The sequence below is a fragment of the Melanostigma gelatinosum genome (assembly GCF_949748355.1).
Source record: "Melanostigma gelatinosum genome assembly, chromosome: 1".
NCBI lineage: Eukaryota > Metazoa > Chordata > Actinopteri > Perciformes > Zoarcidae > Melanostigma > Melanostigma gelatinosum.
The window spans coordinates 29,252,767-29,278,422 of NC_136634.1; the positions used below are offsets into that span (position 1 = coordinate 29,252,767).

The 25,656-nt window shown below is 43.5% G+C and overlaps 3 protein-coding genes across 6 annotated transcripts; 2 read left to right on the forward strand and 1 right to left on the reverse strand.

Annotated features, from left to right (window-relative positions):
- The first annotated feature begins 465 nt into the window (after positions 1-465).
- LOC306785794 (protein-glucosylgalactosylhydroxylysine glucosidase-like) lies at positions 466-10,026 on the forward strand. 4 transcript variants are annotated; one of them, XM_079280292.1, is made up of 15 exons: positions 489-571; positions 2,298-2,450; positions 4,206-4,514; positions 4,593-4,803; positions 4,895-5,330; positions 5,430-5,549; positions 6,519-6,650; positions 6,729-6,840; positions 7,036-7,108; positions 7,188-7,324; positions 7,408-7,541; positions 8,259-8,354; positions 8,443-8,540; positions 8,626-8,849; positions 9,711-10,026. In XM_079280292.1, exons 3-15 carry the CDS (start codon positions 4,271-4,273, stop codon positions 9,785-9,787), a joined length of 2,094 nt encoding a protein of 697 aa, XP_079136418.1. In that variant the 5' UTR covers positions 489-571; positions 2,298-2,450; positions 4,206-4,270; the 3' UTR covers positions 9,788-10,026. The 4 variants fall into 4 exon arrangements, with proteins under 4 accessions (XP_079136415.1, XP_079136418.1, XP_079136417.1 ...); XM_079280289.1 differs by lacking the exon at positions 2,298-2,450 and having other exon boundaries at positions 466-571; XM_079280291.1 differs by lacking the exon at positions 489-571 and having other exon boundaries at positions 616-2,450.
- A 547-nt stretch (positions 10,027-10,573) lies between these two features.
- Positions 10,574-20,715, forward strand: LOC306776318 (inner centromere protein-like). The gene is made up of 20 exons (XM_079266969.1): positions 10,574-10,725; positions 11,302-11,449; positions 11,581-11,685; positions 11,771-12,366; positions 12,463-12,499; positions 12,686-12,758; positions 12,868-12,982; positions 13,115-13,151; positions 13,233-13,314; positions 13,408-13,548; positions 15,209-15,351; positions 15,399-15,519; positions 15,606-15,716; positions 16,036-16,163; positions 16,324-16,438; positions 16,529-16,609; positions 19,412-19,489; positions 19,605-19,640; positions 19,781-19,843; positions 19,932-20,715. Exons 2-20 carry the CDS (start codon positions 11,310-11,312, stop codon positions 20,085-20,087), a joined length of 2,358 nt encoding a protein of 785 aa, XP_079123095.1. The 5' UTR covers positions 10,574-10,725; positions 11,302-11,309; the 3' UTR covers positions 20,088-20,715.
- A 182-nt stretch (positions 20,716-20,897) lies between these two features.
- On the reverse strand, positions 20,898-25,656 carry LOC306789446 (bestrophin-4-like). The gene is made up of 9 exons (XM_079285401.1): positions 25,470-25,656; positions 24,630-24,724; positions 24,276-24,509; positions 23,808-23,962; positions 23,607-23,684; positions 23,094-23,246; positions 22,921-23,001; positions 22,686-22,837; positions 20,898-22,595 (listed from the first exon to the last, which is right to left on the reverse strand). Exons 1-9 carry the CDS (start codon positions 25,619-25,621, stop codon positions 21,533-21,535), a joined length of 2,163 nt encoding a protein of 720 aa, XP_079141527.1. The 5' UTR covers positions 25,622-25,656; the 3' UTR covers positions 20,898-21,532.

Sequence of the window (25,656 nt, forward strand, 5' to 3'; positions counted from 1 at the left end):
TGCTTCACTTTATCAAAGTCAGAATTTGCAGAGAGGTCAGGCGAGTTCACGAAATTGTCATTTTGGAACCAGCTGTTCCATTGTAATTTTATATCCTATATAACTATATATTCCACTTGTTTTATCACTAATAGTGTTCAATCTATCCAAATACAGCAGTGTGGCTTCATTTTGAGAGCCATAATCCTCTCTGAGCCCCGTTTGTGTCTGTAATCTATGGAGTTGTCTCGTCTGACTGCAGTTTCTCTGTGTCTGTGGAGACCTACCTCAGCATTGGTCGATTTCAGTGAATGAACCCTCCTTCGATGCATCAGTCCATAGAATTGAGCTGGGACAACGTTGTATTGATTGACAGAATCGTTAGCCAGTCAAAATCAAAACCGCGCCGTCCCTCGCAAAGCGTAAAATCCAATACGCCGAAAGTAAAATCCCCACCCCCAGCTCCCCTAAGCTAGATTGACCCCCCTTTCTTCAAGGAAACAGTTCAATGACAAACAGGATATACGTCTAACACATATTTGAATAGAAATAACCAGGAATTTATCTGTTCTCTTCACGAAATCAGCTCACGGTATGGTGCATTTATGATTATTATTGATAAAGCGGTTTATGGTGCTGGTGCTTGTTGGCTGATAGCTCTGTAATGGTTTCACGGAGAGACATTCTGAAGATATCTCTGGAATCTGTGTTGAATCTTCGTGCTTTCTGATGTGTTAGCTTTTAGCTTTGTGTTCGTAACTGTGTGCGTAGCTCGCCGAGTCATGGCGAAAAATACATGACATTGTAGGGAACGACCGGATTCACGGGGCCTCTTTAAGGAAAGGGGCGTAACCCTGGTGACAGAGGGGGTTAAAGGGTGGCAGGAAGTGAATGTGTGTATGTTTTGTATGGATGGAAATAAACGGCCACAAGGTGCAGCCAAAGGGAATACTCGCAGTTCAAATCGAAGGTGTTGTCAAGCAGTAAAGGTTTTGTTGTAGTTCTTTCACGTTTCAGGCTCTGTCTCTACATTCAACATCGTCCTGATGACGGGGACAGTCCACAGAACTCTGTTGGGTTGTTTGGTCTCCACATGCCAGTGTTTGAACCCACCTACCTCTCCACCTATGCACTTCCTCACATACATTGTTATTTTTGTGACCACAAACACACTTCATGCTCTTAAAAAAAATAAATAAAAAATGGCCGCAGAAGCAGGTCAGTCGACCACAGCACTTTACTCTCTGCAAAGCAATAAAAGATGTGCGACGCTTCGCCCGTCCTCCAGACAGACGGACCTGTTTCAGAGCAGCACCCTCTTGCTTGTGAGTGGAGGGAGAAGTTACCCACAGCTCAAAGCCTATTATGCTATGGATGGTTTTAAATATTACCATCGATAAAGATATTATTTTCATAGTTTTTCATTGTCAATTTCTCTCTTGCAGTGGAGCGTGGTGATGTATATTATGTGTATAAATATTCGTCTTGAATAATACCCCCTTTGAAGTCAAATTCCATGTAGCTTTTCTTCACATGTTGGTTTTCTAATATATTGAATGGATGTCTGCACCCTAATAAAAACAAGTGTGTTTGTAGCAACTTCCTAGTTATTGTGTACACGTGAATGTCAGATTCACCTCTACTGCTTTGTTCACAGACATTCAATGTTACTTTACTCTTTGACAAGGATGTATCCTGAACAGTGTTTCCCTCCACAACACTCAATCCCACTTTAATTCCCATCGTATTATTAATGTGTTGTGACCGATGGAGTCGTCAGATTTTCCCGCTTCACCCACATTGTATCGTCCCTGCCTACAGTTGTTCTGGTAGCCAGATGTTCATCACTGGGGAGAAAAAAAAAGAAGAGGAACAGAACAGCTGCAACACAGTGAGCATAGCAGAGGAAACAGGGCAACACAGATGTATTTACAGTATGTTTGGACTGGTCCATTCATCTACTGATGCTCCCAGGTGGACAGTTCATCACTTGCTTCACTGACATGATAGAAATGCTGGATGAGTGCTCAGTAGACGTCTGGGTAAAAATCTGTGAGACTCCCGTTGTGTTTTGAGCTCTTGTCCGTTTGGACTAAAGTGTAGTTAACACCAGTCATCCATCTGTTTGTCTCATCTGAGAGCAGAGCGATGGACCACTGTCCTGCAGGGTACAAGTACTGACAACAAGCTGCGCTCCTAATAAGGAAGGGCAGGCTGGCCGAGGCTCTCTCTGTAAATATCCCTCAGGTCTGAGAAAGACAGAGGAAGGGAAGCGGATGGATTGCAGCCTTATATGGACAAAGCACTTCTTTTCCCAGGGTTTGTGGCTCTGACCCCCGGCATGTTGCCAGATGTTACACAAACAGCTCCTCAGCGCAACCAAGTGGTGAAACTCGTGAAATGCTACAGCTGAGCTGCGAGTGAGGCAGAACATCTTGTTGGATCAAGAGAAAGGCTCATAAGGTGAAACGGTATGTGCTAAGCCTTACAAATGCCAGGTCCTACAATTCCCACAATGCAACCAAGTCTTTTATTAAACCTTTCTTGTCTGTTCGATGCACTAATCTTTCAAACCACATTCATATTTTGTATCCTTTTCTGTCACAAATTGACTGACAAACTGGCTTTTATGTGTAAAATTGGTAGAGCGCTCAAACGTCCACCTGGGACCGGAAGTGAGTACTGGGTACAGGAATACTGGGTGGTGTTCATCAGAGAGACCCTCAATCGCGGCCTTCTAGCAGGTTTACCAGGGGCCCACGTCTCTTAATAGGCTGTACCGTGGCTTTTATCCCATTACAAATAACAATAATCATTTCCTGAACAATTTTTGCCTTTACAGTAGAGAAATGAGGGTAAAGAGAGAAATTACATCTGCAAACAGAGGATGTTGCATTTCTTGGTTGGCAAATGATCGTGTAAATTGGTTGAGTGAGATGTAAAATAAAAGAGCGAACAGCAAAAAGGTAAGAAGGGAGTTTAGAGCGACTGGTGAGCAGAGGGGAGATGGCATGATTTAGTTTGGAGAGAGTGACGTGATACTTCTTAGAAGAGATGGGATGGAAATGTAAACACTGTAACGGTGACCTTCAGAGTATTTTCACAGTCTCAGCCAAGTGGTCCTGATGCTTTAATTGTGAATATGTGCGCACATGTGGCAGTAGTTACAGCCTGTAACAAGACTGACCAACTGTAACTAAAGTGTATCTTTATGTCGTTAAGACCTTTTTCTTCAAGCTGGGAGTTGACAACATAAATACTTGTGTTCTTGACATTCACTGAAAATCTAATGAGCATGTTAAAATCGAGTGGTGATCTATATTGATCCAGTGAAAACTGCACTGCTGGGTTTACACATACTCTGCTTTATCCTCGACATTAAATCCATGCCATGTTTTCCAGCAGACCCATAATCATGTCCAGGTTTTCTCTGCAGCACAGAAGGCTGCATGGCCTCCTCCAGTCCTCAGCACGACATTACTAACTTCAACCCACTTTATCAACAACATTTGAGTCCTTTGCTTTCACATGGACTCCAAAAGGAACTACAACACATGAGCTCTTTGTTTTTTGTTGGTTAAATAGTTAAGGACGAGCGCTTTGGGACCTTCTGCAGGTTTTATCTTCAATTAGCTTTTTCAGCATTCCTCTTTGTTGCAGAAACAGATGTTTCTTCCCGTTTAATGTATGTTGAAAGGATGTATGCTGGGTATTATTTATGCAGGCTGTTGAATGCAACACCTTTGATTAACTTTCAGGAGTGGTTTAGCTTAAGCTCTGACATTGTATGTTTATTTATTTGCCTTCAATGTAATTACTACTTCAATGCTTAATTACTGAGGAATTTGAGTCTGTTTTTGTTTTGTTGGATGAGTGGCTCCTTTTTAAACTTTCTGTTCACATCATTGCTTCATGATGTCTTTGGATGGCACATGTCTTGTGACACAAAAGTGTCAAAGTACACATTCCACAAATAGCCTGTGCAGGCAGGAACCTGTGAAGAGTGTGTGTTTGGTTCCACAGTAAACGTTTCCAGCAGTGATCTCGTGCCTCATACCCATGCAAACTGAGATATTTTAGTTTCGTAAGCTTGCATAAATACAGCACATAACCATAATAATCTCAATGAGGCAGTGTGTTATTCCCATTGAGAACTGATTTCAAAATATAGATGTTGTCAGACCACGCTAACTTGTATTATGTGAAATAATTATTCACTGTTGAAGAGCTGGGACCCTCTCAACGAACCCTGACTGCATTGGGGAAACCAGATTTCCAACTGAACACCACCATGTCCTATGATGAAGACCCTTACATCTTCACCACTGACGCTCTACCCACTGACCGCCGCTTCCTCCCTCCACTAGCCAATGGGCTGCTGGGATGGAGGGTGTACAACAATACCATGCACATGGGGGGGGTGTATAACGGGGAGGGTGGACGTTGTCACCGTGCGGATGTCCCCTGTCCTCTTGCTGTGAAGGTTGAGATGGACGCACCAGCCCAGCACACCTGCAGCCTGGACACCCGCACAGGTAGTCTCTGCAGTATTTGACCGTCTGATTGCAGGAATCTGTGTTGTGAAGAATTATGACGACTAATGGTATTTTCAGGTATTTTCACCCACAGCCTGAGCTCAGCAAGTGTAACGGTCTCACAGTCTCTGTATTCACACCGATACTACCCTAACCTGATGGTGATGGAGATTCTGATGGTGCGTCAGGTGACCTCAGAGGAGACAATCACTGTGAATCTGGTCAGCTCATTCACACCTCAAAGCAAAGACATTGTTTTCGAGTCTTGTCCTGATTACAAAGGAGGAAGGTACGCTTCACAAAAACATCTGTAAAATGCGCATTTTGAACTGCAGTATGAATATGATGCCTCACACAGTCTACATCCCACTCTCCCTCAGTCACGTCCAAGGAAAGGTGACCACTGCTGAGTTCCCAGGAGGTTCCTGTCCGTCAGTGCACCTTATCTGGACCCCCAAACCCCCCACCCTGACACTGCTTCCAGGACAGAGCCAGGCTCGCTGGGCCTTCATCCTGGTTGTGGCCAACAGTTTAGACACAGCTGAGGCCAATTATGACGAGGGCCTGAATCTGATAGCCTCTGGTGACCTGCGTCCGTCTCACGAGAAGGCCTGGAAAGAACTGTGGCTGCAGAGCAAGGTGGAGGTGGCAGGGTCAGAGGGCCTCTGCAAGGCTCTGATAGGCTGCATGTTTTACCTCCTTAGCACCTTCCCCTCCATACATGACACCTCCAGCTCCTTTGGTGGAGTCAGTCCAGGCGGACTGTCTAATGGTGGGGATGGTCAGGACTACTGGGGACACATTTTCTGGGACCAGGTAAGGCATGGTGTCCGTTGATGGCTAGCTATGTTGTTTGGATGTTGTTGGTTTGGGTTGTATGATGTATCACACAATGATCCCACCTTCCTGTGACAGGACATTTGGATGTATCCTGCCATAGCCCTCTTCTATCCAAAGCTAGCCCGATCTGTGCTGGAGTACCGGGTGGGGACTATGGATGGGGCAAAAGACAATGCCCAAAAGCAGGGCTTCAAGGTATGATCATCAGTGGGATACTCCATCACCATCACAGCTCTTCTTCCCTCACTGACTATGAGTGCACAGCTATGCAGTGAGCTAAACACATTCCTAACAAAGTTGAAGAGAACATTTGGTCTTTGTAGCTTTTTTTTTACTGGGAGCAGATGTGAAACTGAAAACTTTAGGACAACACATGAGAAACTCAATGGTAGTAACAAATCAGAAAAGGATGCGATGCAATCCACAAAAGTTAGAGCATGTGTGTTGTAACAATGAATTTAGTCCAGAAGCAGAACCAGGAACAGGTTAGCTTAGCTTAGCAGCTTCATTTAGCGAAAGACGAGCAGCAAGGCGGGAAAGAGCTAACCTGGCAAGATGCAACATGTGAATCAGTAAGCTTTATAGGTATATGCATGCATTTTGTTACCTTTGAACAGAGCCAGACTAGCTTCAGGTCTTTATTCTAGGCTGAACATCTAGCTCTATTCTTTAAATGAGCATACACACACGAGAGTTGTATCGATCTTCTGATCTAAATCTCGGCAAAAAAAAGTGTATTTTACCCAAATGTTAAACTTTTCCTTTAAGTCCCCATTGGAAATACAACAAAAATAATTATGCTTGTAAAACTAAAAAATAAAGTCTACAAAAGATCAAAACGAGCTACATTACATCAACAGTAATTCAACATTTACAGTTAACTTTACCTAGAATGTTGTACTAGCAACACTTTAGCCTCAAGCGTCTTTAATAGCTGTAACAAATAGAGTATCTGCAGATAAGAGTAAACGAGAGCGTTGTTGTTTGATATCATATTCGTGTCAGTTAAGTTGCTGAGGGATGGAAACAGACTGGTGGTAACAGTGTTGTGTATAATTTAGGGCTGATACTGTTACTCTTTTTCTGCGTGCTCTTGTTCTACATTTTAACAATAACCATGAAACTGCGACTGAGTCTTCTAAAGAAAAGATGTTACCAATACAGGGACTGAAGTTCCCATGGGAGAGTGCTGTGTCAGGGAGGGAGGTGTGTCCAGAGGACATTTATGGACAACAAGAGATTCACATAAATGGAGATGTCACCCTGGCCTTCCAACACTATCTCTACCTCACTGAGGTATACTCTTTTATCCCCACTCATCATAGTGTCTCACCCGGGCCTGTGTGAGGATATCAACTCAGCTCTTTGTTGCAGGATCTGTCCATGTTCACAGAGGGCCAGGGCAGAGAGGTGATCTACGGTGTGGCAGATTACTGGGTTTCTAGAGCATCATGGAACCTCGAGGACCAGAAGTATCACCTCTTAGGTAAAAAGAACATGATTAGAAGGATTATTATACAGAATACATTCAGCTTTACATGATTAACAGGCAAATGAGTCAATAGAAGTTAAATTAAAGACATCTGACCTCTCTCATCTTCCACGGAAAAACACAAATCACACAAAACGTAACAAAGTAGAACTAAAATAGCATGAAGCATTTCCCTTTTTTCCCGTTCAGGTGTCATGCCACCTGATGAGTATTACTACGATGTCAACAACTCTGTGTACACAAACGCGGTGGCCAAATTCAGGTACTGGTATTTGAATATTTTCCTGCAGTGGATATTAACTGGTGATTACCAATAACACAGAACGTTTCTCATTCATCAGTCTCCAGTTCGCTGTAGATTTGGCCGACCTCCTACAACATCCGGCACCGAAAGAATGGCAGGAAGTGGCCGAACACCTCAAAATACCTTTTGACGAGGAATCCCAGTACCATCCTGAGTTCGATGGCTACGTCAAAGGTTACTTTTTGTTTCTTTTGGACACTGACCTTCATAAGATAATCATGTCCACGATGTGGGAATATAATTTGTACTTCTCACAGGTCATCCAGTGAAACAGGCAGACACGGTGATGTTGGGCTATCCTCTTGGACTGCTGATGTCCCCAGAGATCAGGAGAAATGACCTGGAAGCGTATGAACCAGTAACAGACCCTAATGGTCCGGCCATGACGTGGGTAAGACACAGCATGTTGCATGTGACTGTATCAGAGATTTATTGCCAAATGCACTTAAAGAAGTGTTCAGATCCTTTACTAAAGTATATATAAGAGTAGCCAAACCACAATGTAAAAAATACACAATTGAAGGTCTTGCATTCATAATCTTACTTAAAGCTCAAATTAGGCCATATTTGTGAAGGTGGAGATAAAAGAGTGTGAATATGCTAATGTTGCTCTGTAAATGCTGAATGTGAACAAAGGCAACTGTTTGCTAACACGTTAGTCACATCAACTTCATAAGGTGATGATGTCAGTGTTTATCCAAAAAAACACACAAATGCAGCTTTAAAGTACAAGTATTTACTGCAAAATGTACTCAAAGTACATATCCGTCAGCATTTTATTGGATTGGATTTGATTATTACCAAATATAACTGCTAGAGGTGGAGTTCATTTTTGTCTACTTTAGACTGTTGGTGTTTTAATCTGTAACAACTATTTTAATAGCTCATCACAGATTTTGTAAAACCAAATTACGCAAATGCAAATGACCTAGTATCAACAGCTGTCATGTAAATTGGTTTGGTTTTTTAGTTGTATTAGTTGCCTGTAGTGCACATAATTATATGTTTTACAGTGTCTCCTTGTATTGGATTTAAAAGCCTGTTGTTGCTGATACTTCTTTCTTAATAAGTGTATGTTTATACCAATGCTTTTGCTTTCCATTGTAAGGGTATGTTTGCAATCGGCTGGCTGGAACTGGGCGAGGCTGAGAGAGCTCAACGTTTACTTGAGAAGTGCTACAAAAACATCCAGGGGCCGTTCCAGGTGTCCTTCTGACTCACACAGCCACATAATGCTAGTAAATGCCTGTTTACTGGATATCCTGTGAATGTGTGATTGTCTCCCCTCACAGGTATGGAGTGAATCAGCAGATGGCTCTGGTGCAGTCAACTTTCTCACAGGGATGGGGGGATTCCTGCAAGCCGTGCTGTTTGGTTATACTGGCTTTAGGTCAGTTCACAATGAAAAACACCTCAATATGTACACAGCATGTAGGCAGCGATACAGAGAGTGACATGCTGTGTTTTTCTTCTAGAGTTCAGAAGGAATGCTTGGCCTTTTCCCCACTTCTTCCCAATGACATTTCTGAGCTCTGCGTCCGTGGTGTGAACTACCTGGGCAGTCAGATGGACTGGCTGCTGAGGAAAGATGAAGTTTGTATCATACTGAGGGAACAGGCCAACAGTGCTGGCAACATTAAGTCCTGTGATCTGCAGGTTGTCCTGAAGGCATCAGGAACTACAATCCCTCTAACGCCAGGTGATACACACACACACACAAGCAAAAATAGATTTTAGTTTTTAGTACAAGGATATTCATCCTTAAATGTGCTGCATATTAAAAAACACACTTAGTCTTCCAAACTACAGACAAATGGTGAATATGAAAATGATACAATACAAAATAATGATAACAACAGTAGTACATTAGTTAATAGGTATGGCACAGTATTTGAGTTACAAAGTAAGAAAGAGTGCAATAATGAGGAAAATTCAGTCTTAAACTGCATGCATGACATATTTTACAACTCCAGAAATGGCACCATCCCTCTGATCCAGGGAGAAAATACCTGCGAGAGCTCACACTCCCTCTTTGGTATCATACCTCCCATAATGCTTACAAAAATAGTGGCTCCAGAGTTGGTCAGTAATCGAAAGTGACATACCATTTGTCAGAATAAGACAATGTGATTTCAGTCGACTGTATGTTGGAGTGAATCTGGAGACTGTGGTGGCAGATGTTGCACACTGGAGGATGATAGGACGCTTCTGGTTTGCAAAACCAATTCATACTCAGAGGAATTCCGTTTCTCAATAATTTGCCAAGATGCTATTGATTAATACACTCCAGTGTAAACTCCACCCCAATCCATAATACATGATATATTTCAACAGAGGGAAGACCGAAAATGACCAAACAAATCCTCTACAAGCCTATTTGTTTGAATTCATGTGCATGTATTTTTCTGTTAATTAATATGTTGCATCAAGTCTCATGTGATTTTATTTAGTACTGTGTTATCTTCACTTTGCTCCTTGATTTCAGATCTCATATTTTTTAAATGGCACTGATGCAGTAACAGATTATCATTGATTTACTAATATACATCTATATTTTCAGGGAAGCCGGTTACTTTTCCTCGAGGGCCCGGGTGTGTTTGTAAACTGGTCTCGGCGTATTCCTGTTGGCCTCTCTGAAACAATGGCCATGACCCTCCTCATCATTTACCAGCAATTAAAAATATGTTGAGCAAGTTATTTCATATCTAACCTGCCGTTAAGTTGTATGTTTCCATTCACTCGAGCATTAGTAATCATGGACAAAATGTATGAAATTTTTAGTGTTATTTTCATGATATGCCATCGGTGTTATAAAACCAATGTTGTATTGTAAATGAGTTATATTCAAATAAAACTACATTTTGTGCAAAGCTTAATTGTCCCTTTTGCTTTCCATCTCTTGAGAATGTTCACCTTGGTGAGCTGGATCTAAAAAAACCTTTGTTGTTTGACTTAAAATATCATGTTTGATTCTGATATCCGGTGTCTTTGTTTAGCAGTCCTACAGTGTGCAGGAGAGGGTGTGACAAAGAACAGAAAAAAACGCTAATTTTTCTTACATAAAAACTGTTTGTGTCCCTCAAACTGAAATGACTAAAGAACGGGAGATAAAGCTGTCAAACATGTGTTTGAGTATCACAGACGGGGCGGCGCAAATCCTGCCAAATATCGGTTGGTTGATTTAAATCTGATCAACGCTGTAACTCCGCCCTAAACTTTTCATTGGGTTCGCTCGATCTGTCTTCACATGTTGGCGGTTTACCTGCCTCGAGCCATTGCTCTCTATTGTTCCGATCCGCAGGGCCCGCCCTTGCGGATAATCCTAAACAACAAATCGAACAACCCCTCTCTAACGTCACTGAGCTACGCCTTGTGATTGGCTGATAAAGTTTGAAACGGTTTCAGCGGGTCAGTGTCAGAGGACTGCGGTTAGGTTCAGGTTGTTTAGAGTTTACACATAATAACGCCGTTATTTTAGCACATTTACCTCCACCTCAGTATGCGATCGATTTAGCTGTTAAAACAAGCGGAGCAACGATCATCGGATTCCCCTTTCAGAGATTCAGACATCGAAGGTAACGCCATTTATTTTGACGTCCAAGACTAGTGTTAGCTAAATTAACGTTAGCTGACTAACATCGTAGCACGAGCCGTTTAAAACATTGCAAAGCAGTTATGAACTATAACATTGTTACCAACTAAGTTTGAATAACGTAACTCTTCCAGTACGTTAGTGGTTACCACAGTAAAAAAAGTTAGGTTAGCACGTTTTGGTGTTGCATGTTCGTTGTTCGTGTTTCATGTTAGCTAAGCTAACGGTTGTGTTGGGCTAATTTGACCACGCAGCTCATTTTAATAACAAAACTGTAAGCGTTTTCCTTTGTGGACCACATTGTTGTTGAATAGCTACTTTGTGCAACCCAACTCGACCGCGAGAATAGAAGACACTGCGCATGTGCACCATTTAGCTGCTTTTACACAGACGAGTGAAAAATGTATCTGATATGGTTATGCTAAAAGGAAAATAAAGACTGTTAAAACATGGACAGCTAGTTGAGTCTTTATGGCGACGCTTCAAATAATCATTGTTTACTTCCATCTCAAGTCTGATCCAGCTTCTCCTGGTTTAACAGTGCAATCTTTCCCTCAAGCCGTCAACATGAACACCGTCCGGTCATCTGTCCAGTCCCTCAAGCAACAATTAGATGGCAAATTAAAAGAGTTCACCAGTGAGATCGAGACTGACCACATGGTGTGGCTTGTGGAGATCCAACAAGAGGCCAACCGCATGTTTTCAGGGTAGGTTTGAAGGAATATAAAACATGTTTGCTCTATTATTTGTTTCCACAAGATTCGATCTTTAGAAATCAGTTTTGTCTCTAAAATTATCTTTACGGTTTTACAAGTGAAGCTGTTTCTTTATATTTCAGAGATTTCGTTGCTGAGCCAGAATTGATGCCAAAAACACCATCACAGAAAAGGCGCAGGAAGCGTATGTCCACGGGGCATCAAGAAGAACATCAAGCCAGACGAAGGTTTGTTGCTTTCATTAGTAAGTAAAAGTTTCACATTTTAATTGTGACGGGGTTTTAAAGTGTGCTTCTGACTCTTCCTGTCCAGATCTTCAAAGGGAAGGCGTAGTAACCTCCGTGGCCCCTCTGTCAAATCACTGAACTTCATCGCTGAGGAAGAGACCGTTCCCGACGCGTCCACCTCTGACGCCGGCTCTACTGCACGGCCCAAACGCACCACCCGTAAAAACAAACAAACGGTGTCTGAGGCGGCAGAGGATGCGAGCCAGTCATGTGGAAGTCTGAAGACCGTGGAGGAGCAGAACAAGAAGCCACAGGAGGAAGAGATGGCCAAAAATAACAAGGTGAACGATGCAGAAGACGAGCTGGACCTCGCCCCGTCCCCACCCACGATACCCTCGCCCGGGATCGTCGTCAGAATCGCTTCCTCGGACCAATTGGCTGCCGAGTGTGCTAAAGATCCGCTGCCTTCTCCCGGCCGCACAGCTGCTAAAATTGCAATCGCTGGCGCAGCGCGAAGCTCGCGGAGAAGCTCCGTGCGATGCTCCCGCAAGCTGCGTCACTCGCTGGCCGGTCTACGGCACAGTATGACTCAGGAGTCTGTGCGCCGTGCCTCGCGCCGCTCCATGCTTAAGAGGAAGGTGGCTCGCATGGGCAACTCCACATGTAGCAGCAATGTTGATGGTGAGAAATGACCCGTATTTGGTTTATAATAACAAAATACCAACCATTAGACATCACACTCTGTTGTTAATCTGGATATCATGTTTGTGGTTGCAGATGACTCTTGTGTGGACTCTGCAGAGGACAGAGCAGTGTGAGTAATGACTGACATTTGTCTGTGTGTATAGGTGATTATATTGTCTTAATGGTAAAAAAAATCATGTGTTTGAATCTATAATTTAAACTATTGGTAACGGTGACTGGTTAATTACTCAGTCACACGTGACTGTACATGAATTGAATGTTCTTTATATGTTTTTAAATGTCTTCACTGCTGTAGCTTGTTACCGGTAGATGTAAGTGCAGACTCTGAGGATAATGCTGCAGCTGAAGAATGGACGGAAATGCCGGAGGTATGAATACATGTCTTTGTCTGTTTAAGTGTGAAACTCATTTAATTTGTATTTGTTATTCAACTAATGTCTTTGTTTTGCTTTTATTTTTTTTGTGAAACAAATGTAGCTCCAGATTAACCAGAGCTTCCGTCCATCTGTTGGACGCATCACTCGATCTGTGGCTGCAAACTCTGCCACACTGGCCCCCCCGTCAACAGTCAACACTCTCAACAAGAGAACAGGTGTGGAAACTGAGCATTTCATATATATATTTTTGATGAATTCGATTTTGTTTGATTTGTTGTTGAACATAAACGTGAATTGATATGTAATGGTACTTGTGTGTGCTAAATACATGTTTGTTTGTGTTTCAGTTATTGAGAAGCAGCTGACTTCCCAGTCAGGTCGCATGTGAGTGCTGTGTGTGTGTTGCACTTAATAACTGCACTGGTCAACCTGTTGTTAAATCAATTCTTGTGTGTCTGTGAGAAGGTCACGCCAGAGTACCAAACGCAAAGCACCAGATACTGTCGTGGAAAGTCCCACAAAGAGGCCCTCTCGTCCCAAGAAAAGTGTAAGATGGAAGAAAAAAAGAGGTTTTGCCAAGTGTTAAAATAATAAGTGGCTCAAATGTTGGAACTTGTTCTCTTTTCTTATGAACACATAGGCAATAAGACCCAACATGAAGTCTTTTCGCCACACTGTGCAGAGGAATCAGATGCTGATGATGACTCCAACTTCCCTCGGCCAGACTGCTGTCATGAAGTCCTTCATTAGACAAGTCGCTCCTCTGAGGATTGACCCCAAGGTAAGCTGTACACCTCAACTCTGTCATACACTGGTAGCAGGCTGAGCTGGACAAAACACACTAGTTCAGTGAAGAAAGCATCAGATTTTGATCTGCTTTATTATCGCCGATACGATCCATTAAAACTAGAGCCGACACCGTCTCGTTGTTTGGCTGATATGATCTTGTCCAACCAAATTCTGTTTGGTCGAACAATCACTAGTTTTACTTTAAAGGCGCAGGATACAAGAGTGGGGGCATTTTGACTGCCTCTCAATGATTCTCAGGACTGCGATGCCTGAGCTCGTAGCTAACGGTGTTTACCAGAGGGGCAACCGGAGGGTGGGTGCTCTGCGGGACGGCGTTGTGGGGGTATCAATATTTCGAATAGCTTTTTTTTTTAACATGCAGATCCCAATCGATTGGTTGAGGTGTAGGTAGAATTTCAGTCGATTAAGATTATCTTTGACTGCAGTCGTAATTAAAATGTGTTTGGATTTGCGGCGATACCGGACACATCTCTTACTGTAAACGCATTAGCTAAACACGCGTGTTGTATTGCAGTGAATTGAAAACACATTGTTTTATACGTGCATAACTCTCCTTGGGAACTGAATTACAATCTCAGTTGTGTCTCCTGAAGCCCAAATCTTGTTGGACAAATAAACTAGGAAAACGTGTTACAAATTGAATTGCAATTGTTTTTGAAATATTGTGGCTGACATCCTCTTTTGTTTGGATGTGTTTTCGCTCCTCAGTTGAGCGTTGGTATAGTGGTAAGTGTAGTGTGGAAGTACTGACTGTTTGTGGGCATTCTGTGGTGTCTAACATCCCATAGTGGACCTTGATTCAATGTCTCCTCATGTAACATGCACCTTAGATGAGCCGCTTTCAACAACCCAAACGGCATGTGTTAGTTAGTCGATGGTGTCTCTGAACTTTTGAACCAACAATCCTATAAAACAGCTTTGGTAGCTTCACCGTTTGACTTTGTAAAATGTATTTAATCCGAAGTAAAAATCCATCTGAACCAGACGCCGTGACACTATTTGTTCTTAAAACTCGTGTCAGCGGATTGTGATTTATTGGGTGAGAAGATCACACTGGAATTAATGTCTTTGTCCACTTTTTGGGGTTTGGGTCTTGTTGTACAAATGATTTGTTCTCGTGATCACATGACATCCAGCTACACTTGTCGTAGTGTACAGAGTGTCTGACTCTGTTTCTCTGCTTTGTGTCAAATAAACAATTTAAATAAATAGAAACCGGAGACATGATGGTAGCAAACTATTGCTTTGTGATATAGCTTGTTTAAAAATAGACACAAGATCTGTCTTCTTGCGTATCACTCATCCGTTAACAGCCGTCTTTAAAGAGCGCTTCTTATTTTAACGGCAACTTCCAGCGCGGTCTTTCTCTACACTTGCTCTGTTGAATTGTCTGCACAGAGACTAATGGTCACAGTCCAGCAGTGTGAGCACAAACTTCTTTAAGTCGGTGGAAATAAATCAGTCTGTCACGGTGGATTTTTGCTTCACTGGTATGGTGATCTTTTTCCACATGCATGCGCTCCACCTGCTCCTTGTATTCCTTTGACATTTGCTGCCTATTAACAATGTGTTAGAATTAGTTGATTTCTGACAACACACATTTCCTTAAACCTTGTCTTCTCTTTTCTCAGAGGAAGGAGCGTTACAAACTGGAAGCACTTAAGAAGAAGCAGGAGCTGGAGGAAGAAAGGATGAAGAAAATGGATGAGGAGAAGAAAAGGAAACGAGACAATCTCAAAAGGTTAACGCTCCACATCTTTACTCCCTCTGACTGAACCGTAGTTTGTTCTTGTGCTTCGACTTTTAATTTTTGTGGTCCAGGAAGAGAGATGAGAGGCTGAGAAGAGTGTTTGAGGCCAAAGTAAAAGAAGAGCAGCAGGAGGTGGAGAAGAAAAAGAAGATTGAGCAAAAGATGGCTCAGATTGATGAGAAGAATGATAAGGTATTTGGCAACTTCACTCTATTTGTTCACCTCCAAAAAAGATTGAACCCCATATCTAACATTTGGTGTTGGGTCTCTTGGTGCAGCGTCTGGCAGACGACAAGGCCAAAAAGAAGGAGGCCATTAAACGTCAAGACGACCTGGAGCAGAAGAGGAAGTTGGAGGAAGACTCTAAAAGGAAGAAGATTCAGCAAGCGGTGAGACGGCGCCGTCTTATTCATTCCTGTCATTTGTGTTGGGCTTAGTTTGGTGCCGTATATCAAGTCTGTGTGACTGCAAAGAATTTAGCTGAGAACTACATGGCGCATAGCAGGCTGTCGCATTGTGACCGTTTAGGTGCATTTTTCGAGACGTTGCAACAAAATGTTCAGTTTGTGTCCAAAGTACAACTTTTCATCTTGTCATGTAGCGGGAAGTTTTTTTTCTTCTTTTTTTTCTTTTTTATAAAGTAACATAATCTTCGGTTTGCAATCAGCCTTTTTTTTAAATGTTGTACGCGTTTTGTTTTAACTCCAGGAGGAAGAGAAGCGGCAGCAGGAGTTACTGGCTAAGAAGGCCGAGGAGGAGGACCAGCGAGCTCGTAAGCTGGCTGAAGCTCGCCGAGCGCTGGAGCTGGAGAGAGAGCGCCTAGCTGCTGCTGAAAGGTTATTGGTGGCCTTCAATACTCCTATCAATAGTACCATACCAGCTGCTTTATACACCAAGTAATCTGATTAGCTTTTCAACACGGTAAAGGTGGATTAAACTGAAAGCTGCATTGGTGAAAGCAATAAAACAGTTCCTGACTTAATGTCTGTTTTTCAGGGAGCGAGTGGAAAAAGAAAAAGCTCTTGCTCTGCAGCAGGAAGTGGAGAGAGCAGCGAAAGAGAAAGAGAGGCGAGAACTGGAGGAGAAAAGAAAGGCACGTTTGAAAAGACTGGTGAGAAATTGAATGTCTTAAACGCGTGTCAAACGGTGTTTGATTTAGCAGCCCAAAAAAAATGGAAAACACTGACTTCTGTTCCACTAGGAGGAGGAGCGGAGATTAGCTGCAGAAGAGAAAGCTGCCAAAGAGCGAGAAGCTGCTGCTCAAAAGGCCGCTTCTGCAAAGGTAAACCAACAGGGGGACATTTACTTTACTTTAGGTACACCTGCAAACAAAATGGAAAACACTGACTTCTGAGAACTGTCCAATAAAACAGATGTTCTACTGACTGCCAAAGAGCAACATAATCTGATGGTAGAAAAGAGCTTTAAAAGCAAGAAAGTGTAGAAATGTATATGTCTCTGGTCAGGGTAACTTCACATCTGGAAAGATTCCTCAATACCTTTTACCTCTTATCGAAATGTTCTTCATGATATTTCTAGCCTATCTCCACAGTGCTGTCAGCATTAAAGAAGGGCACAGAATGCAGTAGTGGTGCCCTTTCTTAATAGATAGCGTATGTTAAATGTCAGCTGAAACATCTGGCCATCGGCAGGCTAATTGTCAAAATACATCTAATTCCTGGAAAACCCCATAATGAAATTAAAAACTGTTTGAAATTTGCCGAATGTTTTGGCTAGGGGTGTCACGGATCACGTTCGGTTCGGATCACGGTTCAGGAGTTCAGATAATTTTTCGGATCAGCAAAGAAAAGGGGAGGAGTCAAATGTAACTTTGCTTTCCATTTATTAAGTAGATAAGTACAAGAACACTGAAAGCAAAAAACTTTGGGCTATAGCCTCTCATAAAAACAAAAATATTGATGGTATCCAAAATGAAATAAATAAAACTCAACTCTGTTTAAGTGAAACATGAATTATGTTGACTTGATACCCTCTTCTTTTAGTCAATACTGAAAGAAAAAAAACTGCAAATGTCTACAGCGTGAAAAAGAAAGCAGAGCAGACCGGCGCTGGCTTACACTGTTAACTGAACTGAACTGCGAGGCAACAATTTGTCTATATTTACTTCCTTCCATTCAAATACACTGCAATAAACGTGGAATGTCTACCGTTCCTATGAAATGATCTACAATGTTAAATTTTTCTTCAAAAAGATGAGACTGTCTACATTCTCTGGGGAGAGGGTAGAGCTTTTTGCAGTCACTATGCCCCCTGCTGTGGAGAACACCCTCTCACTAGGCACTGAAGTGCCAGGTACAGCGAGGTCGCGTCTTGCCATCATGGCAGTGTGAGGGTATTTACACTGATTGCTTTTCCGCCATGCCAGCAGATCACCCCCCACTGGAATGCCAGTTGCTGCCTTGTAGAGTGCCACTTCCTCTGTGATCGTGTTGGCAAAGGTGTGGCGGTCATCATCCTTGCTCGCAAAGGTCTCTCCAAAAAGCTCCTCTATGGCTGACTTCTTCTGTGGAGGAGATGCCTCTGAGTCTGGTCCTGTCAATGCGTGCTCTGTGGCTTGACCCTGCACTTACTTGATCTGTAAAACTAATTATCTCATGTTTCATGAAACTATAATTGGGATGACTACAATGAAATAAATCGCTCTCATTCATTTTTTTGTTACCTCTTCAGTGGCCATAATCTCAGTGGAGAGATCATTGTATGTTCTCAAGCATAGGGCAGGGTCTAGGTGAGACAGGGACTTAAACCTTGGATCTAGTGCAGTAGATCTATGAAGGTAGTCTTGTAGATTAGGGGGGGCCATGTATCTGGGGTTCAGGTCCCCTCTAATGGCAGCCTTCACATCTCTAGTGACTGTGCAGTCATCCTCACTTGGGGCCATGGATTTCAGAGGTAGGATCATGGACACAGATGGTGTAGTTTCAGTGCTCAATAGGGTTGTAATGGTTTTGAGGGGTTTGAGCACCTGGAGGACATCCTCTGCAATTTTCACGTCAGCATCGGACAAGGTGACGATGTTTCTGATATTTTTCTTCAGCGTCTTGTCTGTCAGTGCAGAGTAAATAGCTGCCTGCTGCTCAAGATAACGCTCCAGCATGTCATAAGTGTAGTTCCATCTTGTTGGGACATCATGTATGAGCTTGTGGGACGGTAGCTGTAGCATTTCTTGCTTGGTCTGAAGCACATGAGTGGCTGTTGTGCTTCGGTGGAAAAATGAAACTACTTTCCTGATTCTCCCAAGGAGGCGGTCCATCTGGTTCACTGAGATTCCCCTTTGTGATGCTAAATTGATCACATGTGCAAAACAAGGTATCTGTGGTCCCAGTCCAGCTTCTATGACTGCATTTGTTTGGTTCCTGGCATTATCTGTGGTGACTGGAATATTGCTTTTGGAATATAGCTTCCACTCTGCTACTGCTTCTGTCAGCACTTGTGCCAGGTTTGTGGCTGTGTGACTCTCACAGCAGCACCGGACTATGAATCTCCCACTCCGCCGTGATGAAGTGAGCGGTCAGTCACGTAGCTCTCCGTTGCCCTGGAGGTCCACCCGTCTTTGGTGATGGCAACAAAGGATGCCTTGGATAACTCGTCTTGATCTTTTCGTCTTCATATAGGCCTGGAACGATCTTCCCACTGAAGTGGTTGCGTGAGGGGACTTCGTAACGTGGCTCAAGCACTTTAAGCATATTCTGAAATCCTTTGTTTTCTACCACTGAGTATGGCCTCATGTCCGCAGCAATAAAGACCCCACTTGATGCTGTAATGGCTTTAGCCCGGTCTGACTCTGCCACAAACTGTTTCTTAAATGCTGCGAGGATACCTTGTTGCTGCGGCTTTCCCGCCGTCGCTGATAGACCAGGATGGTGGCGCTTCAAATGTGTGGCCATGCTCGATGTATTGCCGTGTTCGTATGGCTTTCTTTGTAAACAATGCCTATGTACCGTAATGGTTTTGTCTACCACCCATACCCCGTCATTATAATTTACAGGGAAGCCAAAATGCTCCCAAACTGATCCGTGACACCACTAGTTTTGGCTTAATTGAAAGCTTTCTGTTCCACTAGGAGGAGCGGCGATTAGCTGCAGAAGAGAAAGCTGCAGAAGAGCAAGAAGCTGCTGCTCAAAAGGCCGCTTCTGAAAAGGTAAACCAACAGGGGGACATTTACTTTAGGTACACCTGCAAACGTTGACACAAAGACTTGAATCGATTCTATCCCCAGTGGAGTCACATGTACCTCTTGATTGTCCCCTCTGTAGGCGGCTTCTTGCCTGAATGTGACTGTGGATATCGAGGTAAGAATCTACACTGGCTACATTTGGACTTGATCCCACTCATTGAATAACTGCTTCATAGCGTTTAATATTCTAAAATCAGCAAGAAACCTGTAGGCAACAGTGAAGGGCATATTTACCACTTTTCCGAATTCTTGCAGCACTCTGTAATGGGCCCGCCTGTAGGAAAAGGTGCTGACCTCAATAAGACAGTGGATTTTGTGGTAAGTTTAAATAATGCGTTCTTGGCGGATGTTTTGAATCTGTTCCTGTCTTTGAACACTATGGAAACGTGTGTTTTATCCTCTGCAGCGATCGCCACAATCGTACTCCATCACTCCAAAGGCCGGCAACAAACCGTTGCCCAAATTTGGGGACGATTACGGGATGGACCAAAACAGTGACGACTCCACTGATGACGAGTCTGCCCCAAGGAAGCCCGTTCCATCCTGGGCAGAGATGATTTAATATCACGGTCATTTATTATGATGATCAACCTATTTACCTCGCCTTCTGTAGCGTTGTTTATAATTCACTTTAGTAATATTTTTTGTAATGCACGAAGCTGAAATTGACCAAGTCCTCTGTTGTCCAATCATAGTTTAACACCCATAGCTAGGCCCCGCAGGCCTGCTGAGGTCAGTCAATTGTAATATTGTGACTTGTTCCAAATTGAGTTAATTCCACTAATACTTTTTACCAGACTTATTTTGGGTTTGCACAGTGTGCCGTCAGTCTCATGCGTCGTCTTAAATCACAACATTGTCTTTAATTTGTTCCCCTCCAGCTCTCAATCTGCAGCACAACATGATGAAGCAGTACTTCAACCCTCCTGATCTAGACTCTCTCTTTGGAACAATTGCGCCACCAAAACTGGAAAATATCTTTTACAAGAGCAAGCCTCGTTATTTCAAACGGACCAGCTCGGCTGTGTGGCACTCTCCTCCCTTTGGAGGCAAGTGATGTCTGTACACTGCTGCAGATACACATATTATATTACTGTATAAAGTTTCATCTTTGTTTTAATGTCTGTTTATGTTTTTTTTTTTGTTTGTTGTAAATTATATATATTATATATAAATAAATTATAATAAAATGGTTGAACAAAAAAAAAAAAGAAATCTTGTGTAGGTTTTTAGATTTGATTATTTGTGAAGCCTAATAAAAGCTTATTCAGCGCAACATTTTATTCGCTGTAAAGGCCAGTGCACACTTACACATTATTTTACCTGATTCAGATTGGCTCTTTTTTTTTGGCCCACTGCTTTTTGTGTCCCTTTAAATTTGGAGATTACTAAAACAAAATGTCTTTATTCACAGGCATTCTATTTCAATAGGGATGATAAATCCCTCCCACATTTTGTAAAGTTCTTCCATACACCGTCCAAGTCCTCTGCTATTGAATTTCACATTTTTCAAATATGATCCACATTTAGCTTATGCATAACGATATTGTTCCAGCAGAAATGCATCGGTTCTCTATTTGTTATGTGTACATCGTTTCCTTATATAATCCAATAAAAATAGTAAGTAATTTCAAGACTACACTTTTTTTTTATTAAAAAAATTAACTAAACATGAAATGCATATGATTTATTAAAGAGTGCACTGATGGAAACAATGCTGAAAAGACTAGAATATACACATTTTCCTGTCGAGTTTCAGACCTAACTAGTTTCTTATTTTTCCTTCACATGTTGAGGGTTAAATCTCTTACAAGTAGGTTAATTGTTCTATAACAGTTTAACAAAGTAGAGCCTAACTACTGTGTTTGCAACACATACGTATCTATTGTGTGTAGGGCTCCAGATGACTAATACAGTTCAGATGTAACATGAATTCGTGCGCGTTTGTGTGAAATACTTTGAATGCCACATGTATACAAAACCCACGGTCTGTCACACCTTGTGTTCTCATTCTTGCTCCTTCCCTCCTGCCGCCTTCTTCACGCCACCGTCCACCAAAACGCCCAGCAGCTCTCCTTCAGCCAATGAGATTCCTGAGTCATTGGGCGAGTGTTGCTGATTGGTTTCTTGCTGCGATGGCGCCGAAGTGGAAACGGTGTCCATGTTGTTGCTCAGCCCACCATTGGTGCCCCCGTTGCTTGATCTCATGTTGGTGCTGAAATTCCCATGGCTACTAAAATGAGTGTGACTTGTACCGTTGCAGAGACTTCCCGTCACGTTGGTGCTTGTTGCATTAATGCTGCCAGAGCTGCTGTTGGGATTATGGGGATTTGTAGCTGCTGTTCGGGAAGGAGGAGTGAACGAGAACACCCGTTCTCCTCCGCTTCCTGCAGTCAGAGCACTCGGGGGCCCGGGCTGGCTGTCAGCTGAGGGGAGGGTGTCCAGAGTAAGGCGCGGTGGTGGAGGGCGGCGAGACAGCAGGCCGTGTTCAGGTCTGTGTTCAGGTCTGAGTTCAGGCGGAGGGTCTGGGAACGAGAACATAGGGGCACTCTGGACCTCGCCATCCTCACTCAGCCAGGGGAAAGCAGAGGACGGCGGTGGGGGGACGTGGTTGGGGGTGTCGGGGGGCAGCGGCTGTGAGCCCGCCATCTGAGGAGCCAGGGAGCTGCAGCTGCGGTTCCACTCGTTCTGAGTTCGCCGGGCAGGTCGAGGGCGAGGCACCGCGGGGGGCACACAGTGGATGGGTGTTTGTGGGCAGCTGTAGAAACCCGGTCTCTCATTCAGGGGCATGGTGGAGAAGGCATAGTCTGGATCTCGCTCGTGGTTCAGAGGCTGGCGGCTTTGCGGTGGAGTCAATGAGGCCTCTGGGTGCAGGTAAAGAGGGAAGCGGCTCAGTGGCGCTCCAGGGCGGCGGCGCAGCAGAGAGACGCGGGAGGAGCGAGGAAAGTTAGGGGACTGGACACCGAGGACACGACCCAGCCCTCCGAGCAGCGGGGTGGAGTAGTTGGCTTCCTCGTGTTCTTTAATTTGCTCCAGATTGGACTGAAACTCCATCTCCTCCTTGGGAACACTAGTTCAGATGAAATAAGTGGTTATATGGTTGGGAGAGTATTTCTCGGTATTTAGAATTGTCTGCCAGAAAGTAAAAACATTACTGAACCTGATATCCAGGGCTGAGCCCATGAAGGAGGGTTTGCGATGTTCAGCGCTGGCAGCAGTGTAGGGAGGCTGAGGTTCACACTCATTCCAGTACATATCCCTCTCCACCAGCGGCAGGCTGTCGTACATCTCGTCCACCGACAGCAAGGACACCTGAGAGACAAATCAAAACAGGAAGAATAAGACCGCCTCTGTCTGCGGCTGATGTGAAAGTGGCAAATAGTTTGAATCCAAACCTGTAAATTGCGATCGACGAGCCAGTTGGTTTCAAAGTCGTCGTCGTCTTCTCCAAAAGGATTGATGAGTTGCTCAGCCACCTGAGACCACGAGCAGAAAGACACCACAATACAGGTCGGCAGGACAAATGAAGAGCATTTCTTGTGCAGCATCAGCGTGACTTGAACCTCACCTTCAGCCAGCCAACATAGAAGAAGAACTGCAGCAGGGTGAACACGGGCAGGTAGAAGTCCAGATCGTGACCGGAGTAGCCTTGAGCTGGATCCAAGAACTGACGACCGATCAGACAAGCCAGGAAGAAGCTGTAGACCGCCACTGTGGCCACCTGGTTAAAAAACACGAGTCACGCGTGTTTCACAACTCCCTTTGAGGAAACGGTCTCTTGTCAAGTCTTTGCATTATTGTTGTGCACTCATTGTGTTTTGCTTGGTCAGATTTCTAATTTGACAAACTGAGTTAATGATTTTAGGTCCACGATGATTCGGATTAGAGTGACACACTAAATGTCATTCTCTATCGCCCACCAGCAGCCTAATATAAGCTCTACATCGCCATTAGCAGTGTTATCTCTTTTTAGACACCTAATCATTGCACATTTATCACAACACAAGAACTGTTCATTCAATTTGTTCAATCGCAAATGCATCTACGATATTTCAGTTACAACACAGTATATCAACAAAACCTGAGTGTAGACAAGAGGCAGGCTGATCCAGTCGTAACCATACAGCTTCATGCACTTTGCCCGTAAACTGTTCAACTCCTGAACAGAGGGAAAAAAGCAGAACAGCCAAATGAGGGGGGGGGGAGCAATTTTAAAAAATGTTTCAGAACGTGATGATGTTCAACTCTTTCGGCCTGCAGACAGATGCACTTGATGACCTACAGTGAGAATGGCTGTGAGAGCCACGTCGTTGTTGATGCGACCCTCAATCCGAGCCCTCAGAGCCAGGCTGACGAACCACATGCAGGGAACCCAGAACTTGTTGTGAGGAGAGCGCAAGTCCTCCAGGTGCCTCAGCTCATCGGACGTCATCAAACCTGAGAGACACAAACACGGCATGGAAATAAAGGAATGACACGAAGAGACAAAGCATTTAAGACGTTTGTTTCCATGTTTGTAGTTCTTTACTCAGCCGTTACATCAGTAGCATGTAGCATACAAATAGTTCAACCACATCAGATGGAAACACACTGAGTCTCAACCGGTTCCATGCTGGACCACCTTACACAGTTTTCTTCTTTTTTCTTCTTCTTTTAAATAGTGCAAACAGATTCAGCAGATTTTGATGTTGTTGTCTTATGACTGGTACCAGCGACAGTGAGTTTTGGTGGTTTCGTGGCCACGTTGTACCTGCCCGCACCACATGCTCCATGGTGGGGAACCTCTTGTAGACGGCCGTGCTGACGGAGCGGTAGATGAGCACACCAGAGAGGTTGGCGTATCGCATCAGAGTCCGTCGGGTCAGCCTGGAGGCCTCGTCTGTTCCCCGAACATGACCACCCACTAATGCTGCCAAGCGGTCCGGCCAGGGGACATTCTCAAACTGGCCCCACCAACGGGACACAACCAAGGTGACATAGAAGCCTGGCAAAAAAAAAAAGAACATTGCAAGTACAGAAGTGCATGCCAACCTCCTGTGATCGTTTCCAGGAGAATGGTCTTAGATTGAGATGTAGATCCATGAAACAGTCAGCCTCAACTCACCCAGCACAAAAGACACCGGGATGAGCTCTGCATAGCGGTCACAGTATATCGACAGCTTCTCAAACAGCCTCTTCTGGTCATCGGTAAGCACAAACCTGGTGAAGGAAACATCTATTGAGCCCATTACAACTAAAACACAGGGAGGTGAGCCCTGTGACACTTTCTGGTCCAACATACAACATCCCAAATGAATCCGTTTTTGCATAAAACTTTTCTTATTACATCAATTTTTGTATGTTGTTGTATCACAAACAAGAAACATTTACTGCTAAAGTAACACACCAACTTATCCTATTAAAACAAAAAATGTGTTCTCATTGTAACATAGGCATGTTGTAATGACTTCCATATGTTATCAAAATGAGAAAATTGTCTGTTTTAATAAAGTAAAGCCATTTAATAAAAAACTCAAAAACTCTTGTGTAGAACATGAAGTGGATCTCAAAATTAAAATGAGAACATTGCATTGTTCAGCCATGTTTAGAGCCGCTGAGAGGCAACAGAAATGCTCTCAATCTCGTAGACATAGCGCCTTTAAGTAACGCTGCCACTGGAGCGGATAAATCGGTCCGGGTTCTGATATTAGCCGATACTTATCGTCAATATCGGGCGTATATATCGGCCGATAAGTAACACAAAATTTCAGTACAGAAATGCCAAAGAAATAATTATTATTATTTAGAAACCGTGTCTCTGTTACGTAGTTTGAAGTTTCAACTACAGAATGTCCTCCTTAGTACCTCGGTCACACTTCTTCAATGAACTAAATCTAAGTGACCCGTAACAAAGATGTTTAGGTAAAAAAAAATATAGAAGATTGAAGTTCTGCTATGAGAGTACCTATAAACAATGCTGAAGAAGTAGTAGAGAAGAGTGAAGATGATGAGCTCTCTATAGAGCAGTTTATAAATGCTGCCCTTCCAACGCAGAAGCAGGTGAAAGAAGGTCCCCAGACCTGCATCGGCAACCCTGCGAGAGTACGTTACAGTCATTGCTGCTTGCTGGCCAACTTGCTGGGTGACTGTGT

Coding starts and splice junctions, on each gene's coding strand:
- LOC306789446 (XM_079285401.1), bottom strand. CDS start 25,621: ATGACTGTAACGTACTCTCGCAGGGTTGCCGATGCAGGTCTGGGGACC. Junction 23,685..23,807: donor CTCTCACAGCCATTCTCACT/GTAGGTCATCAA, acceptor CCCTCTGTTCAG/GAGTTGAACAGTTTACGGGC. Junction 22,838..22,920: donor TCGTCGATCGCAATTTACAG/GTTTGGATTCAA, acceptor TTTGTCTCTCAG/GTGTCCTTGCTGTCGGTGGA.
- LOC306785794 (XM_079280289.1), top strand. CDS start 4,271: ATGTCCTATGATGAAGACCCTTACATCTTCACCACTGACGCTCTACCC. Junction 6,651..6,728: donor ACTATCTCTACCTCACTGAG/GTATACTCTTTT, acceptor TCTTTGTTGCAG/GATCTGTCCATGTTCACAGA. Junction 7,109..7,187: donor AACGCGGTGGCCAAATTCAG/GTACTGGTATTT, acceptor CTCATTCATCAG/TCTCCAGTTCGCTGTAGATT.
- LOC306776318 (XM_079266969.1), top strand. CDS start 11,310: ATGAACACCGTCCGGTCATCTGTCCAGTCCCTCAAGCAACAATTAGAT. Junction 16,164..16,323: donor CGCCTAGCTGCTGCTGAAAG/GTTATTGGTGGC, acceptor TCTGTTTTTCAG/GGAGCGAGTGGAAAAAGAAA. Junction 19,641..19,780: donor ATGTGACTGTGGATATCGAG/GTAAGAATCTAC, acceptor GAATTCTTGCAG/CACTCTGTAATGGGCCCGCC.